Below are 18,672 nucleotides of genomic sequence, written 5' to 3'. Positions count from 1 at the left end.
GGTCCATCCTTTCATCACAGCTCCAAACTTTGTCTCTGTAACTCCTTTCATGGGTGTTTTGTTCCCAATTCTAAGAAGGGGCATAGTGTCCACACTTTGGTCTTCATTCTTCTTGAGTTTCATGCGTTTAGCAAATTGTATCTTATATCTTGGGTATCCTAAGTTTTGGGCTAATATAGCTTATGCTTTTAATTCACTCATTTCAAAGCAGGGAAAGCAGGTGGTTCATGTAGAAATAGCGAGGTACAGCAGGCAGGTCATAGCTAGGCCAGGGTTCCATGTCTGTCTTTGTGCTCCCCGCCTCCTGCTCTGAGTGGGCAGGAGGTTAGAGCCTGTCCTGAGGATCTGCTAAGAGAGCAGTCCCTGCAGATTCCACCTGGTGCAGTGGCCGTGCTTGTTCTTTGTTTTTTCATGTTGTAATTAGCCGGGTTCTGAGCTAGAGATGTCTAGTGTGACAGGAGTTCTCTCGATCTGTGCTCCACAGCAGTGTAAGATGAAAGGTTCCAGAGACTGACATTTATTGGATTGTTTGGTTTGCTTGAGGCAGTCTCACCATAGAGACCAGGGAACTCCCAGAGCTCCTCCTGTCTCTGCCTCCTGAGTGATGGAATCACCACCATAGCCACCAACCAAGAATCTTTTGTATATAAGGAAGTAATTGTGAGTCAACTGCTGTGAAATTGTCATAACAATCCTATTTTATACACTGAAAGCAACCTCAGTGGTAATTGGCTCACAGGAGGAATTCTAACTGTTACGTAGACTTGGTATTTGTGTTAGGGGGTCAGCAAAGTTTCTGCTCTGTCCCTGTCCACTGCTAACATGTACGGCGTGAGAAGCACTGATGCAGAACACCAGCCGACAGTGGTGCTGGTGGGACGGGGACATGCTGTATTTGGTGACCCTGCACACAGCCCTGAGGACATGGTCTACGACTCCTGCATTATTTTACCCTTGGGTAAAGAATTGGCTGTTATCATGAATGGTACAGATGAAGAATGTTTTCCATCTCATTATATGAAAGAAATCCTTTTAGGAGTTCGTAGATAACAAATGCTTATGCTGTAAAACCTCGGTGGTTCTGAGTTTGTAGTACACATACTGCCCACTGTGGTTAACTTCTGTAGACAAAGCAGCGTTGCGTATCGCCTGTCATTCTGTTGTGGAGTTCCACAGAGCCTTGTCTTGTAACGACTGTCCTTTTCTCTTTTCATCCTAAAGCTCAAGCTATCAAAGCCAAAGGTCCGGTGACGATCCCATACCCTCTTTTCCAGTCCCATGTTGAAGATCTTTATGTAGAAGGGCTTCCTGAAGGGATTCCTTTTAGAAGGCCTTCGACGTACGGCATTCCTCGCCTGGAGAGGATATTGCTGGCCAAGGAAAGGATCCGTTTCGTGATTAAGAAGTAAGCCAGGCACTTGCATGGGGCTCTTGGCTGTTTGGGTTGGTACGGTTTTTTTGTTTGTTTTGTTTATTAACGCTGTCAAGTACTAATCACAGACTATGTAAAAGCGTGAGAGATTGCATATCTCTTTATCTTCAAACTTCCCTGTGTTTGTATGTGTGCATTTGTGACACATAGATACATGTGTGTGTGCTGGTATGTTTGTAGGCTTCAAGGTTAATATCACTCTTCCATTGCACTCTTTAGAGATGGGTCTCTCAGAGTTCCTGATTGAGCCAGTTTGTCTAGCCTGTATCACTACAGCAGGTGTCTCTGCCGTCTGAGACTTGACTTACAGGTGGGCTACTGCGTACCTGATGGTGGTTGACGGCAGAGGATCTGAGCCCTGGTCCTCCTGCTTACAGAGAGAACGCTCTGCTGAGCCATTCCTTCGACAGCCATTCTTCTACCTTAGAGTGTGTGCATGAATGTGTGTCAGACCAGGGCTGAGCTCCTGCCCACCTGATGTCACACCAAGAAAGATAGCCACAGTATCTGTGTGCTGCTCGGGTCTCCACCCTTTTGGCAAACCTCTATTTCTAAACTATTCACATCTCAGATCATAACAGTAGCAAATTTACAGTTATGAAGTAACAGCAATAATAATGTTAAGGTTGGGAGTCACCCCAACATGAGGAACTGTATTAAAGGGTTGTAGCATTAGGAAGGTTGAGAACCACTGCTCTAAATCTGGAAAATTGAAAGCACGTGAACATAAGATTGGAAAGTTAGGGGCTGGTGAGATGGCTTAGTGGGTAAGAGCACCCGACTGCTCTTCCGAAGGTCCAGAGTTCTAATCCCAGCAACCACATGGTGGCTCACAACCATCCGTAACAAGATCTGGCGCCCTCTTCTGGAGTGTCTGAAGACAGCTACAGTGTACTTATAATACATATAATAAATAAATAAATCTTTAAAAAAAAAAAAAGATTGGAAAGTTAAAATAAGCTAAGCTTGGAGGGAAGAATGAACAGGAGAGTGAGGCCAGTGGTACCCACCCTCCACGCTGAAGCAAGGATGGTGTCCTTCGCTCTTCCCTAAGCCAGTGCGGTTGTCGGAGGGGTGGTGTATGTGTGATGTGTTTGCTAGATAGTATCCTAGTTAGAGACTTCTGGCAGGTACTCACTGTTTAATTCTCTCCTTTCAGACATGAGCTTCTGAACTCAACACGAGAAGATTTACAGCTTGATAAACCAGCCTCGGGAGGTGGGTTTCTCGCCTCCAATTAGCCCATGTCTGTGTGCATGGGAATTGTGACCACTCGGTGCAGCCGCTGCCTCTTTAGTTTATTTTCCTCATAAAGAAAGAAACCTTTGGGGCTGGAGAGGTGGCTCAGCGGTTAAGAGCACTCGCTGCTCTTCCAAAGTTCAATTCCCAACAACCACATGGTGGCTCACGACCATCTGTATGGGATCTGACTCCATGGTGTGCATGGAAACAGCATTCACATACATAAAATAAATTCAAAAATAATCTTTGAAGAAAATAAGGAGTAGACCTTTGACTAGCAGCTGCTAGTTGTTACAGAACAAACACTCCGTAGTTATAGTACTCCGTAGAAGAGTATCAGAATTCTGTAATAGCCATGGATAGATGGGTAGGTTGTGCTCTAAAGCTAGCGCTATAAAACTTTTCTCTGTGATAAACACTGACCGAAAGGACGTGGGGAGGAGAGGCTTTACCTGACTTACACAGTCCATTACGGGGGAAGCCAAGGCGGGAAGCTGCAAGAGGAAACTGAAGCAGACTCTAGGAAGCAATGCTTCCTCTTGGTTTGCTCAGCTACCACTCACACTGTCTAGACCCACTTGTCTAGGGATGGCACCATCCACAGTGGGCTCCCACATCAATCGGCAGTCAAGAGAACGGCCCACATAGCCCAGCCATCCAGTACGATGTGAACGATCCTCCATTAAGATTCCCTCTTGCTGGGCATGTCTCGTTTTGTGTCCTGTCTACAGAAGCTGCGACACAGAGATAGGCAGAGCAACAGTGTGTTTCTGGGCAGACCTGCACACACATACATTGTACATGGTATTCTTGGCTGTGCCTGTAATCCATGCACTGGGGTACATGGTCTACTTGGTGAGTTCCGGCCAGCCAGGGCTCATGACATACTGTCTCAGAAGTAAATTAACTAAAAAGGGTAGTGTAAAGTCTGCATTTGTTAATTGGCTAAAGACTCATCAATTCTATCTAGTTCAGGACATAAAAAAGAAATTATAGTTTGTTTTGTATTCCTCGGGTGGAGTAGGAGGTGCCCCATGTAGACTAGTCAGTCTCTCCTGAAGTTTTAAGGTAACTTCTGTCAAACAAAGGGAGAAAACTTAACTTAGGGTATTGCCGTAGCATCTCACAACCCGAGGAAAAGCTGCTAACCCAGCGACTGTGTGCCTGTTCCCTACAGTGAAGGAAGAGTGGTACGCTCGGATCACCAAACTGAGGAAGATGGTGGACCAGCTCTTCTGCAAGAAATTTGGTAAGGAGGCTCCTCCCCCAAAGTAAACATTTCAGAGTACTTTTAAAAGACGCTGTATGTAGCTTCCTGTGGCCACATGAACTGGGTTCCTGAGTGGGAGGCCGGAGCTGTAAGAGAGGGAATGGCCGAGAGAGAAGAAACCAAAGTGCTGATCAAGGCCCAATGTTTACTAGCAGTCTGTGCTTACAAAGGGGGAAAGCCCATCTCCCACTGATCTACTCTTGATGCCTGTAGCCAGCCTGTAAGCAATTAGGCTGACAGCACTAGTTTGGCAGTAAGTCGCCAGTTTCTGGCTATCTTGGGAATTTCTCAGGAAGGCAGGTTCAGCCTCTCAGCAGGTAGCAGCATCTTGGAGTAGAGCAGCAGCAGATGACAGAACAATAGAACCATCAAGGTCAGAAGGCTCCACCCCAGATGGTCTCATTCACAGTGGCAGCAAGGTCTGAATCAGCCTGCTCAAGGCTGGGGGAGGCTACAATTTCTCCCTGAGTATATAATAAAAATTAGCTGGACTGGGGCATAAAATTTATTTATGCTCCATGGTCCTGCCTAGGAATTATGGTGGCTGGCGGCCGTGCCTGGCTTGGGACTTAGATTTTCTATGAACTATTCTTATACGTCAAGGAAGTTTGTGCAGCTTGCTTGTGTTTATTTTGCACAAACATGGCTCAGTGGTGTATTATTAATAAACCACGGCTTCTTGGCACACACCTCTATCTTAGATCGATAGAGTTCTGAAATCTCAGTGGCCCGTCGTTGGCTAACTGGCCCTCATAGTACACCTTATATCCAATCAGACCAAAGCCACAATATATACTCAATACATTTCTTCATATCGATGAATTTCTGCCACCTGCGTGTGCTGAAGACAGGCAGTAGGGCGATGACTGACCTGCTTGAAATACAAAGCAACAGGATAAAGGCTTCTTTGGGGAAGTCCAGGTACTTTATTCATTTGCAGATTAGCAACGATCATGCTCAAACTCTGGTCTCCCGGTGTGGGGGAAGGTGGCTTTGAGAATCAACAGCTATATATGTGAGTTTGTGTGTTGGGGGGGGGGGGGTTGTCACTTGTGTGCAGATGTCCAGGGAAGCCAGAAGAGGGTGTAAGTCTCCTAGAAGTAGACTTACAGGCAGCCGTGAGCCACCTAGCCTGAACCTCTGTCCTCTGGAAGAGCAGCGAGTACTCTGAATTACTGAGCCATCTTTCCAGCCCCAGATGGTCTTGTATCTCTTTGTTTTGTTTTGTTGTTAAGAGTTGTTTTGTTTTAGGAATGCAATAAGATGATTCAACTTAACCCAATGTTTCCTTGCTTTTAGTAAAAACTAATTTTAAGAAGTTTTTTAAAAACACTTGAGTATTTTTTCTTTCATTTTTCTTTTTGCGCTGGGATGGATTGGGCCTCAAGCTCCCTAGACAAATGCTCTACTTCATACCAGCAAATGTTAGGCAAGTCTCTCCTGTGAGCCACACCCCAGCCCTGAATAGCTGCTTCCTGAAGTTTCATTATTCAGTGTAGGTATTTGACCATTTGGATTCCTTTCTCTTTGGGTCCAGCGAGAAGGACATCAGGGCCAGGCCATCTGCCTGCCCACTGTTTTCCTATAGTCACCATGTTTTAGGTTATCTTGGGTTTTAGTATTTATTTAGCTTTCAAGGTTTTTTTAGAAAGGGAAATTTTATTTTTCCACTCCCCAGATAGTGGCAGGAGGCAAACACCATCTCCCAGCAATTCCTAGTTGAGGCGGCCCATCCTCCTCACCCTTGTCAGCATTCCTAGCAGTAACCTTCCTTCCAGTCGTTGGGTATAAACCAACTAGGAAGCAGTAAAGACTCCTCTCCTGGTGTCCAGTCAGTGCTTCCCCTGGACACTTGGCAGCCTAGATCAAGTGATGGTGTGTGTTCATTTTGGGGGACATCCCCATTATGTCCTTGCATTTCCTGTGTAGGTGTGACATGTGGTTTTTGAGTGTCTTGGCTCCCGAGAATGTCACTGCCATTGGCTGTTGTTGGCTTTGTCCAGGAAGTGGCAAAAGGAAGAAAGGAAGGGGGAGGAAAAGGAGAAGTGGTTGGGAGAGAGGAGGCCAGGAGAGCGGAGGCCAGGAGAGCCTAGGTCAGCTGGGGGAGCCTAGGCCAGGAGAGCAGAGGTCAGCCTTTCAGGTATAGCTGAGGTAGCAAACTTGGGCTGGAATCTGAGTCTGTCAGGTATTTGGTCCCCAATACTATAAAATAATTTTTTTTCAAGACAGGGTTTTTCTGTGTAGCCCTGGCTATTATGGAACTCTTCCTGTAGAGCAGGCTGGCCTTAAACTCACAGGGATCCACCTGCCTCTGCTTCCTCAGTGTTGGGATCAAAAACTTGAGCTACCATTGCCCAGCTTAATTTTAGATATCCTTTAAGGAGAAAATAGATTAAGAGGTTTGAGACTGCAGTTAGAGTGCTTGCTTAACATACATACCCGGATTTTTCCACACCCAGCGGCCACCATCCAAAAGAAAAAAAAAAACTTTACTGGGCCCAGCGGCTAGCATTTTTGGTAGCTCTAGAAACATGGCTGTTTGTGAACTGGTGAGAACTCAGAGGTATCGGTCCCCTTTGTTAGGTTTCTAAGGCAGGAGGGAACAAGATCTTGCTGAAATCCTCCAGGAGCTTGCTCCACATTCACCAGCATCCACTGCCTGTAACTGGCAGCTGTGCAGCCCTGCACACTCCTGTGTACAGTAGGGACAGCTCAGAAGTGGAGGTGGCCTGCCCAGCCCTGGCTTAGGAGCATTGGTTTTGGTAGGAAAAGGGCAGGACTTCTGGTCTGTGAGCATGGCATAGAGAAGGTGGCCTACTGTGTGAGTGGGCACTGGAGGGCTGAGACAGGACAACCAGAGCTCACTGGCTAGGAGGCAGTGTCCTTGAAGTTTTCTTTCCTTTTTGTCCCTGTTAAGACAGGGTCTCATTGCATTTGTAACCCAGGCTGCCCTCAGACTCAGAGCAGTCTCCCTGCCTCTACCTCTGCCTCTGTGTTGATATTGAAGGCCTTCCTGTGCCTCTGTACCCAGCCTTCAGCTCTTTACTGCTGTCAACTCAAATGTTCTCTTATAGGAAGCATGTTAAAATCAGGTTTAGATCCTATCTTATTTAACAGCTAAGACAGGTGTGGATCTGAGCTGTGGCCGTCTGCTAGTCCTCTCGACTGCTTTTACTGCTGTGGTGGGGATAGACTTTGTATGTGGATTTCCAAACACAGTCGAGCCCTTCAGATTTGGTGTTGCCGATATGAAGGAAGGAGTTAAGACAGAATGGGTCAGGATGATGGCTCCCTTGTTAAAGTGCTTGCCTCAAAGGCATGAGGCCCTGCATTTAATCTCCAGAACCCACGGTGATGAGAAGTGGACATGGTATTGCCCTTGTAGCGTCAGCAGTGGGGAGTGTAGACCAGAGGGTCCCCAGAGCTCGCTGGCCAGCCAGTCTAACCTATGTGGAAAGGACCAGGTTCGTCAGTGAGAGAACCTGTCTCAAAGACAGCTGACAGCTTCCAAGGACCTACACTCTATACTGACCTTCGTTTGTAACATATATGCACATGTGCACAGATGGACAGAGAAATTAGGACAAGAGACCTAAAGTATAAAAGGAACAGTCCGTCAGTAACGAAGCAGCTCGGGCTGCTTGTAAATCCTGTCTTGCCAGGCTACCAGGCTGCAGAATCTGCAGAGGTCAAATACAGGATCCAGGGGCTGACTGGCTGGCCTGCTGTCAGTCATTTCAATCTTCCCTTTCCCCTTTCCCTCTTTACCCCCTCCCCCCCTTCCTCCCTTCTTCCCTTTCTCCATTCACCCCTTCCCCCCTTCCCCCTTGATTGGCTGAAGTTTTAGACCAGAAATCAATAAATGCATTTAATGCTCCCCCTTCACTCACACACACACACACACACACACACACACACACACACACGGTTAATTGGTCCCACACTCTCTCTTTCTCCCCTACTTATCCCCCCCCCCCCAAGTCCCTTTGGCCAGGCTAGCATGGAACTCTGTGTCCCCTACCTCAGCCTCCTGAGTGCTGGGGTTGTAGGCTTGTGCACACTGCTGGCTGCTTTGCAGTGTTTGAAGCTTTGCACTTGGGGGGTGTTCCTCCTACGTGACCCCTGCCTGCATCTGCTGACTTGTGCTCATTTCCACAGCCGAGGCCTTGGGAAGCACGGAAGCCAAGGCTGTACCGTACCAAAAATTTGAGGCCCATCCCAATGATCTCTATGTGGAAGGACTTCCAGAAAACATTCCTTTCCGAAGCCCCTCGTGGTATGGAATCCCAAGACTGGAAAAAATCATCCAAGTGGGCAATCGAATTAAATTTGTTATCAAGAGGTAAGATCTGTGAAATAGATTTAAAAAGGGTTTTTTTTTCCCCTGATAAAAGACCCATTTGATGAAGATGGATCTTTCTCTCCTTAGTGTCCCTCCGTCTATACGGTAAATGCAGTGTTTAATTCACATGAACTAATTGAGCAAGGGTTTCTCTGGGATAGTACCAAGATTTATAGAGTGGGGCTCAAGAACAGCTCTGTCTTGTGAGCCTAACACTTGTCTCAGGGCAGTGAGACGAGAGCATTAGGATGCAGGGTGGGCGGATGCTCCAAGGCTGGTCGCAAGTGTGTGTGGTCTGAAACAGGACTTTCCATCTGGGGACAGCAGTTGAGGAGGAAGGGAGTCGCTGGCACAGGCGGCAGGTGGAGGAAGGTGACACACAAGAGTGTGTGGTGGGCCGTGCTTGCGCTGGCTGCCTCCTGAAGGACGTGGGTGGTGTGTGCGCGGAGCGGACACAGAAGACTGACGTCACTTGCTCCCAAAGGAGTTTCCAGGGTTTCCTTCTGCCTTGTTATTTGGGGCAGTGTTTGGGGGTATCTGTCAGGATTGAGGTGTCTCAGATGTCCAATTCCTACAGGGCAGGAGGTGGCAGGCGTGACTGGTATACATTTATTTCTACAGAGACCCCATAATCCGCCTGAACGTTTGTAGCTTGCTGTTTCCAGGACAGCCACCAAAATGGTTCATGTCCTTGCACAAGAAGACAGAATGGGCCACACTAAAAACATAGTGACTGTGTATAGCTCTGTGGGAGGCCCCGACACTGCTCCTGAGAGCTCTGACCAATAATGTTGCTTATCCTTCCACAGACCAGAGCTGCTCACTCACAGCACAACTGAAGTGACTCAGCCACGGACAAACACACCAGGTATGGATGCGTGCAGTCCCTTCCTCCCTCCTCCCTTCTTTTCCTTGACTTAAATAATTAAATATCTTTAAAAAAAATCTTTCCATACTGGTGGGAACTGAGCGTAGTGCCTCACATTTGGCAAGAACTCTACCGCTGAGAGATGTCGCTGATGTTTTTTTCCTTGTTACTTTGAGATAGCCTTGCCCTGTCGCTCAGACAAACCTAGCGTTCACTTTGTAGCAGAGGCTGGCCTTGGACCTGTGATTCTCCTGCTTTGGCCTCTGAAATAGCTGAGGTCTGTAGACCAGGCTGGCCTCAAACTCAGACATCCCCTCCTACCTCTGTCTATCGAGTGCTGGGATCAAAGGCTTGTGCTGCCAAGGGACTTTTGATCCTAGCTCATCCCATTTTACCTGCCCAGGTGCCCCCAGTGCATTCTGTGTCAGGCCAAACAGTCAGGCTTTAATCTTTGTTTTGTGGGGCTTGTTCTCGCAGTGGCGAAACCCCTAACTAAGCTTGCAGACTGATGGAAAGCCCTTCAAGCTGTGGAGACAGAGTTCAGTGATAAGCTCATGTGCTGCTCTTCCGGAAACTGATATCCTGTCTCTGTGCCACACAGTTCACAGCTGTCTGTGACTCTAGTTCCAGGGAACCTGACGCCCTCTCTGACCTCTGTGGACTTCTATACTCATGTGTTCACACACACAACACACACACACACATACACACACACATTCAGGCACACAGACATGTATCAAATAGAATTATATGGAGAGAGAGAAATGTCCGTGGTGGAATTTGATGATTTGATGTAAGAAAACAAGTTTTTGTTTTTTTTTTAAATTTATTTATTTTATGTATATGAGTACACTGTAGCTGAACAGATGGTTGTGAGACTTCATGTGGTTGTTGGGAATTGAGTGTTTAGAACCTCTGCTCGCTCCAGCCCAAAGATTTAGTTAGGATTATACCTAAGCACATTGTAGCTGTCTTCAGATGTGCCAGAAGGGGGCGTTGCATCTCATTGCAGATGGTTGTGAGCCACCGTGTGGTTGCTGGTTTGAACTCAGGACCTTCAGAAGAGCAGTCAGTGCTCTTACCTGCTGAGCCATCTCACCAGCCCGGAAACAAGTCTTTATAAACAGCTAGTCATGCGCATGTGCCTACATAGTAACCCTAGTACACAGGGAGCTGGGCAGCCTGGGTTATAAACTGTCTGCCCCTTAAAGCAAGAGAGCATGAATCCCAGCTGTGCTTTGATAGTGGTTAATCATTCTGCTCTAACTTGGGGTACAACATGAGAGCTAATGTCACGGTGTGACCTGAGTCCTCTCCATCTCAGAGTTCCTCGGGCGATGGCGAAGGTGTGCCAGTGTGTCAGGATACAAGAAATTGAGAAGTGACATATTTTGTGTCCTTGTTTTGTTTTTGTGTTACTGATACATGGTAGACAACCTCTCTCTGCCGAGCTATGCCAGCCTGACCGTGCTTATTTCTGATTGGAAAGATGGTTTGTTGGTGAGGTTTTGGTTTGTGTGTGTTTCTAGGAACATGTGGTGATCGGGCAGCCACTGAGCAGCTCAGAGAAGCGCTGCCTGCTCTGTGAAGAAGGGGAGCCTGCTGGGGGAGCCCATGAGGTCACAGCAGGCTCTCGTGACCTTCAAGGAGGGCACTGGTTCTCTTTACCTGAGAAACGAATCTAAGTGTAAATTCTCTCTCCCTTAAGTTTTTCTGATACTTGAGAAGCTCAGAAAAGTCCCCAGAATTTTTAAACAAAGTTAAACAGTTAAATTAAATTAAGAGTATTATGTGACCTTCCCTGGGGAGCCTGTTTACTGTTCACCCCAGATACTGGAGTGGGGGGACAGCAGAGCACAGAATCCAGCCCAGGCTGGCGGTCAGCAAGTTTATTCTGTTGTATGGGATCACCAGGGAGGGGCTGCTAGTAAGTAGGGGTGACTCGGGGAGCCCCATCATTCAGGCCCCATCTGCAGCCAGCCTTATAGCACCCTCACTACAGTGCTTGGCAGGCCATGTGCAGGCAAGCACTAGGGGCTGAGCGAGTGGTGGGATCTTAGGTGAGGCTGCTCCTTTCCCCTCCCTGCCTGGTGGTCCTAGGCCATCTTGTTAGTGACGCATATAGCCAGTCACAGCTGGTCTGGGTTTGCGATGGCAAAAGCCACACTGTCTTGGGGAGCTAGCTCTGTAACAGTCCCGTGCCCCACTCCCACCCCCAATTTTCTGATGCTCCCTGGACCTTGGAGGGAATGGCACAGGTATCTGCTTATCTTCTGAGCATGGGGCCTTTGTATCATAGCAGCACTGCACCCTGGCAGTGGAACTGTCCACCAGTCTCACCATAACCACTTCATAAGAGGTTTCTTATGCCAGGAGTGGTGACCTCTTTTGTTCCAATACTTGGGAGGCAGAGGCAGGTGGATCTCTGTATTTGAGACTATGGTCTACATACTGAGTTCCAGGACAGGGTTACAAAGAGAAACACTTGTCTCATAAAACAAAACAAGCAAAATCCGTATCTGCTGTTTTGTGTTTATAGGCTGTTGAAGGACTTTCTCAGGCAACCATTAAAATCACAGGAGTTTCACAGCTGTGCCTGTCCCCTGCGTATCAGACTAGATGTGCTCACGCATACTCGGGCGCTTTGATTTTTGCTTAGGACAGGAACTCTAGCCTATACTGGCTGTAATCCTCCTCCTGAGTGCGCACATGCTGTTCTAAATTTGTAAAACCCTCAGATGTTACTTCACATAATGGAAACCCCCATTAGCCACACCTAGCTGTTAGCCACAGTTCAATGTGGGACCTCCTGGCTCCCTCTGTGGGCCTCACTTACAGGTTCCTGTGGCCAACACGGTAGAAACATGCCTGGAGCCGGGGTGACAGCTGCTGTGGTTTCAGGTGGCAACAGTCATGTCCACCATGGATGAGTTCATGGTGTCAGTCACAGGCAAGCGTCTCTTCTGAGTTGGGGGTTTGTGTGTCAGGCCTGTAAATAACAGGATTGGTTACATTTGGTTTTGCTTCTTTCCAGTGAAAGAAGATTGGAATGTCAGAATCACCAAGCTCCGAAAGCAAGTGGAAGAGATCTTTAATTTGAAGTTTGGTAAGTGAGCTATAGTGGTTCTGTCTCAGTTTGGCCATGTTCTGAATAAATTAGAAGTTCAGAGCCTAGTGAAGGAAGGCACCAGAGAACAAGCCTGAATTTTCTTCTGCTAGTCAGCTCACTCCTTAAACCAAGCTCCTGTGTTCGCTAGTGTCCCAGTGCGGGTGACAGGGAGGAGTTGGGGGGACCCTGAGAGTCACTGTGCGTCTCACCTGTGTGGCATGGGGGCCTCTTCACCTGCTTCTGCTTCCAGGGTAACTTGGGGTTTCTCAGGCTCAGTGAAGGTTTCATTGCTGCCATAGGAGCTCGTGGAGAAGGAAAGATGGCGGGAAGGGCCAGCATTGCTTTTGGAGGCTCTCAGCTCGGGCAGCCACGGGCTCACCAGGAAGACTTAGGCCTGCGGGCAGCAGGATAGCTAAACTGTCAGCCCCATGTTGTGTTTAGCGCCTCACTTCTGCCACGAACACATTTTGACTCATAACCTGGCTGTTGACTGCTCTGAAAATGTTTAAGTGTTCTTAAAAGTACTGTTTGAGCTGGAGAGATGACTGGGTGGCTGAGCGCACTGGCTGCTCTTGCCGAGTGTCGGCTTTAGGTTCTGAGCACCCCCACAGGACAGCTCCAGGTCAAGGGGAACTGACTCTGTCTGGCCTCTTTGGGGGCCAGGCATCCATAAAGTAATATTTATTTATTTGTTTTAAGAAAAAGGTTATTTTTTTTCTTTTTTTTTCCATATTTTTTTAATTGGGTATTTATTTCAATTACATTTCCAATGCTATCCCAAAAGTCCCCCACATACTCCCCCACCCGCTCCCCTACCCACCCACTCCCACTTCTTGGCCCTGGCGTTCCCCTGTACTGAGGCATATAAAGTTTGCAAGTCCAATGGGCCTCTCTTTCCACTGATGGCCAACTAGGCCATCTTCTGATTCATATGCAGCTAGAGACACGAGCTCCAGGGGTGTACTGGTTAGTTCATATTGTTGTTCCACCTATAGGATTGCAGATCCCTTTAGCTCCTTGGGTACTTTATCTAGCTCCTCCCTTGGGGGCCCTGTGATCCATCCAATAGCTGACTGTGAGCATCCACTTCTGTGTGAAAAAGGTTCTTTTTAAAGTACTGTCTGTTTTCTGGGTTTGGTGGCTCATGCCTCTAGTCCTAGCTCTTGCGATACTGAGGTGTAAAATGATCTTTTTTACTCTCCTGATGGAACTGTTGCCTCTGAAACTTACTGCCTCTGTCTGCTAATTTAGGCCCAGACCTGAAAGCTTCTAGCCTGCGTATAGTCTAATCTAGTCTCATCCTCTGAGACTTACTGGTGAATAAAGCTCACCCTTTCTCGCTCTTTCTGAGCTCTGAGTGGCTGATTCAACTCCTCTCTTCTGGCTCAAACTCCCCTCCAAGTTGATTGATGTAATCTGGCATCTCTCAGTTTTGCCAGAATTATTGTGCTTGGCCTCAAACTAACTCTGGCAGTCTGTTGTAATCTTCTGGCTCCCTCTCATTCTCTGGCTTGTTCTCTCTGCCACCTGTCTCTGTGAAACTCTCCTGGAAAAACTGCCTCCTTTTTCTCTCTCCACACTGCTCTCTTTCTTGTTTGTTTGTTTGTTTGCTTGGTTTTGGTTTTTTTCTAGACAGGGTTTCTCTGTGTAGCCCTAGCTGTCCTGGAACTCACTCTGTAGACCAGGCTGCCCTTGAACTCAGAAATCTGCCTGCCTCTGCCTCCCAAGTGCTGGGATTAAAGGTGTGTGCCACCACTGCCCGGCTTTTTCTTTTTTTCTTTTTTCTCTTTTTTCAAACCCTTGTGTCAAGGGCTGACTTTCAATAGATCGCAGCGAGGGAGCTGCTCTGCTACATGCGAAACCCTGACCCAGAAGCAGGTCGTCTACGAATGGTTTAGCATCAGGTTCCACACAAACCTGCGTTCAGCGTGACGGGCGAGAGGGCGGCCCCCTTTTCGGCTGCATCCCGTTTCCCGAGACGAACGGCTCTCCGCACCGGACCCCAGTCCCAATGCTAGTGTGGGGAGACACGGGGACGACGCAGGGACCCCGCCAAGCGGGGACAGACTTTTTTTTTTTTAATTTTTAATTTTTTTAATTCCTTTTTTAAGATTCTAGTTTTTTATTTTTAACTTTATTCATGTGTATGGGTATTTCGCCTACACGTATGCATGTGCACCACTTGTGTCTACTGTCTGTGGAGGTCTGAAAAGGGCATCAGGTGCCTGGAACTGGAGTTATGGGTGCTGGGAACGGAATCCCAGGTCCTCTACAAAAACAGCAAGTGCTCTTAATTTCCTGGCTGTCTCTCCAGGGCCAGCATTTTTTATTGTTTACTTCCACTCGCTTCAGACTAAGCTAGGTCTTAATAGTGAGTGGCTGTGTGGTTGGATTGTAAGGAAGCTAGCTTGATCTATTTGATTACAGATACAAACTGAAGTGTTCCCGTGTAAGTCTGCGCCCACAAGCTAGCTTCTCTTTGTCTTTCAGCTCAGGCTCTGGGCCTCACAGAGGCTGTGAAGGTGCCGTATCCTGTGTTCGAATCCAACCCGGAGTTTCTGTATGTGGAAGGGCTCCCCGAAGGGATTCCCTTCCGAAGCCCTACCTGGTTTGGGATTCCACGCCTCGAGAGGATTGTCCGTGGCAGCAATAAGATCAAGTTTGTTGTTAAAAAGTAAGTTATCTTTGTCCCCACAGCCATTTGCCATGGTCCCAGCTAAGCCAGTGGCTCTGTGAGTCCCTCATCCTGGGCCTGACTTCCTGAGTCGGAAAGAGTAGTGACTTCCATCCTGTGGGATTCTGTCACAGTGCAGGTTCAAACCACTGAGCTTTGCTGAGCTGGACATTAAACTCAGGGCCACACACAGGCTGGGCATCTGCTCGGCTGCTGAGGTTCCAGCTCCTCCCTGATGGATTCTAGGCAGGGCTTCTCTGACTGCACTGTGCCCAGCTCCTCACTGGTGAATTCTAGGCAGTCACAGTACCACTGAACCTCCTCCGGCCAAAGCCCAGGCTGTCTGCTGGGTTCCCCAGTTATTTCCTTTGCTGCAGATTCGGTGGCGGAAGGGTTTGGTCTGGTGTTGATTTGCTATTTTAAAAGCTGTTATGGGAGCTGGAGGGCTAACCGTCTTAGTTATTACTGTTTTATCCTGGGGAAGGAACACCACGACAAAGGCAACTGTTGTAAGAGAAAGCATTTAGCTGGGATCTTGCTTACAGTTTCAGCTGTTTAGTCATTATCACGAAAGCTGGGAGCATGGTAGCAGGCATGGCGCCGGAGACATATCTGATCCACAAGCAATGGGGCCCAATGTGGGCTTTTAAAACCCCAGTGCCCACCTCTGTGTACCAACAAGGTCACTCCTTTGGTGACTAAGCATTCCCTCTATGTGTCAATCCACGCTCATTCACTCACTGAATCCTTGTAGTAATATACGAGCTCATTACTCACACCACCACGTTCCACTCCCTGGCCCCGTGGGCTGTTAGCTGTAGTATAAATGCATAATGTAATTAGCCCAACTTCAAGAGTCCCCGTAGTCTGCACCCGTCTCAGCGCTGTTTAAAATTCCAAAGTAGAGAGTATCTTCTGAGACTCATGGCAACCCCTGTCGAATCACACGACAGATCATACACTCCCAACACCTCACAGCCTCACAGGATGTACATCACCATTCTGCAAGGGGGAGGGCGAAGATGAGGGCATACAAGAGCAAGGCCCGCACCCCGCATCGCCATGTCTGCTGTCAGAGCACTCTTCACATCTCTTAACTCCTTCCTGCCTTATCGACTGCAGTGCACTTCTCTCTCTCGGGCTGGTTCCACACTGGCCTGCAGCTTTGTCTGCGGGCATCCCCTCCACACTGGCATCTCCAGAGCAATCTAGGCTTCCCCTCTGGGGCTCCATGCAAGTCCTGACACACAGCGGACTTGGAGGGAAATTCCAAAACCCCTTCTTGTATCCTGACTCTAAATCAAGAACCATGTGGCTTCAGCTGCCGAGTTCTTCTTCAATTCCTTTTCACATTAGGAAGCTTGGAGGGGTGGGAGTGTCTTGCCCTGAGACCACCGCTCCTTTTTTCCACCTAGCGTTAATTTTTTATCTCAGTGAGCTCTGAACTTAGCTTCGTTACGTTTCCTGGTGACCTTTTCTCCCCAAACTGTGCACTTTGTCTCTTTGTGTGGCTTGCTCCTTTCCATTATGGGTAGGCATAGAGGGATTGCCAGTCACCAGGTGCACAGCCAGGGCTCCGATGACTGGAAATCTCCTCTGTTGTGCCATTCATCCAGGACTTAAGCTCAGACAGATTTTTTTCAGACAAGGGCAAAAATCAACCACATTCTTTGCCCAAATATTCCCAGAAGGCCCTCTAAGCCACAGCACTATTCTTCCCCTCTGACACCTCCTGAGCTGGGCCCACAGCTCACCTCGCCCTCACTACTGCCCTCCATACCCCTGCTAGGGTGGCCCACTAAGCCCTACTTAGAGCATCAACTGCTATCCTAGTCCAAAGTTGACATTGTGCCAGCAAGCAGCCTGGTTGGGCCTCTCAGCAGTACCCCACTTCTGGTACCAACTTGTTACTGTTCTTCTGCTATGAAGAGACACTAGACCAGGGCAATTCTTAGCATAGAAAGCATTTAATTGGAGCCTTGCTTATGGTTTCAGAGGCATATTCCATTATCAGCAGCAGTGGGGAGCATGGCTGGCATGATGCTGGAGAAGTAGCTGAGAGCTACATCCTGATCTGAAAGCAGAGAGAAACAGAGACAGACAGACACACTGTGCATTTAAAACAATGCCCATCCCCCTCCCACCTCATGGGTGACACAAGACCGACAACAAGGCCACACCTACTCCCACAAGTATCCCTTAATCCTTCTCAAATAGGGCCGCTCCTTGGTGCCAAGCATCCAAATATGTGAGCCTATGGTTGCCTTTGTAACTTAGCTGCTGCAGTGCTCAGGCTAACACTGGCTGCTCTTCTGAGGAGCTGAGCTCAGTTCTCAGTACCCACATGGCAGCTCACAACTCTCTCTCTTCAGTCCTGGGGACCCAACACCCTCTTCTGACCTCCATGGACACAGGCATGCATGTGATATACAGACAGACAAACAGACATATGTGCATGGAAATCATGAATACACATGTGTGTTTGGTGTTGAGAAGTCATTGGGCTGTGTGCGCTGTGTGGAGAGTGACACACTGTCTGTCCTTTCCAGGCCCGAGCTAGTTGTGTCCTATTTGCCTCCTGGGATGGCTAGCAAAATCAACACTAAAGGTAAGAGGCATGCCCGCCTCAGGGTGTGGAACGCATCACGGGCTCTTCCACTGTCCCATGTCACCCATGTCTGCATTGTCACTGCCGCTGCGGCCTTTGGTTTATTTCTTTTCTTTTTTCTGTTATCTTGCCGTTTTGTTGGAGGTTGCTGTCTGTGTCCTCCTGCTCGTTGGCACTTGTGTGGAGGGTCATGCTGCCCGTTTAATGCTTCTGGGCTCTTTGAAAAGAGCGCAACTGTAGGGCTTTAACGCTCCGCTGTTATAAGCGGCCCTTGGTATTTTTGAATGCAGCTTGCAAAGGTAACCTTGCAATTTGCCTTACAGCATTGCAGTCCCCAAAACGACCACGAAGCCCTGGGAGCAACTCCAAGGTTCCTGAAATTGAGGTCACTGTGGAAGGTGAGCTGTTCCACAGTCTTCTCTGGACCTGTGTTGTGTGCATGTGAGGGTTTATGTCTGGAAAGCACCTGTGAGAACGCTGAATGTCTCTCTGTGCTTGTGCGTGTTTCCGTTTCCAGGGCCTAGGCTGTGTTTTCTGTTACATGTACACAGTAACCTTGGTTTTCCTTTTTATTTTAACTAGGCCCCAACAACAGCAGTCCTCAGACCTCCGCGGTTCGAACTCCTACGCAGACCAATGGTTCAAATGTTCCCTTCAAGCCTCGAGGGAGAGAGTTTTCCTTTGGTAGGTAGAGAATTAACGTACTTTGTCAGCAAGCCAGCGTTTATCTTTGGTTGAGTCAGTGTGTTCAGGTTAAACATGCAGTGAGGGCCTCTGATACCCTCACCTTACCCTGTGCTGTGGGTGAGGCTCTTCCTATGGGCCATGTGCCAGAGTGCCTGAGGATTGTGAGTTGAGTCACTCGAGTGAACCCAGAGCCAGACCTGGCATGTGGCAGACGCTATAACCAGGCCAGGAGAGGTCCTTTGTTCTTCATTTCAGCATGGGTCACCTCTTTGTAGCCAGCGGATGCAGTCTAACAGTTTAGTTTAACTATATGGGTATTGGAGGGGCAGGCAAGCAGTCTTACTAAAAACCTGTGTGTTTATTATAGAGACTTAGGCTAATGTATCTGTACATGACCTGAAGGAGTAAAAGCTGGTGATATGCCACAGGACGATGGGCAA

The 18,672-nt window shown here is 48.2% G+C and overlaps 1 protein-coding gene across 9 annotated transcripts in view; it reads left to right on the top strand.

Annotated features, from left to right (window-relative positions):
- Gtf2i (general transcription factor IIi) overlaps positions 1-18,672 on the top strand; it is a 78,095-nt gene that overhangs the window by 50,843 nt on the left and 8,580 nt on the right. For all 9 annotated transcript variants that reach the window (XM_021163999.1, XM_021163998.1, XM_021163997.1 and 6 more), the window contains 10 exons: positions 1,222-1,405; positions 2,592-2,650; positions 3,852-3,923; positions 8,103-8,286; positions 9,096-9,154; positions 12,189-12,260; positions 14,754-14,937; positions 17,487-17,545; positions 17,869-17,943; positions 18,128-18,229. In XM_021163999.1, the coding sequence (XP_021019658.1) occupies positions 1,222-1,405; positions 2,592-2,650; positions 3,852-3,923; positions 8,103-8,286; positions 9,096-9,154; positions 12,189-12,260; positions 14,754-14,937; positions 17,487-17,545; positions 17,869-17,943; positions 18,128-18,229 (1,050 nt within the window). The remainder of the gene's footprint in view (positions 1-1,221; positions 1,406-2,591; positions 2,651-3,851; positions 3,924-8,102; positions 8,287-9,095; positions 9,155-12,188; positions 12,261-14,753; positions 14,938-17,486; positions 17,546-17,868; positions 17,944-18,127; positions 18,230-18,672) is intronic.

Source organism: Mus caroli, chromosome 5, assembly GCF_900094665.2.
Source record: "Mus caroli chromosome 5, CAROLI_EIJ_v1.1, whole genome shotgun sequence".
NCBI classification, from domain to species: domain Eukaryota; kingdom Metazoa; phylum Chordata; class Mammalia; order Rodentia; family Muridae; genus Mus; species Mus caroli.
Note: the sequence above shows the minus strand (reverse complement) of the source record. Positions and strands in the feature narration are given on the sequence as shown.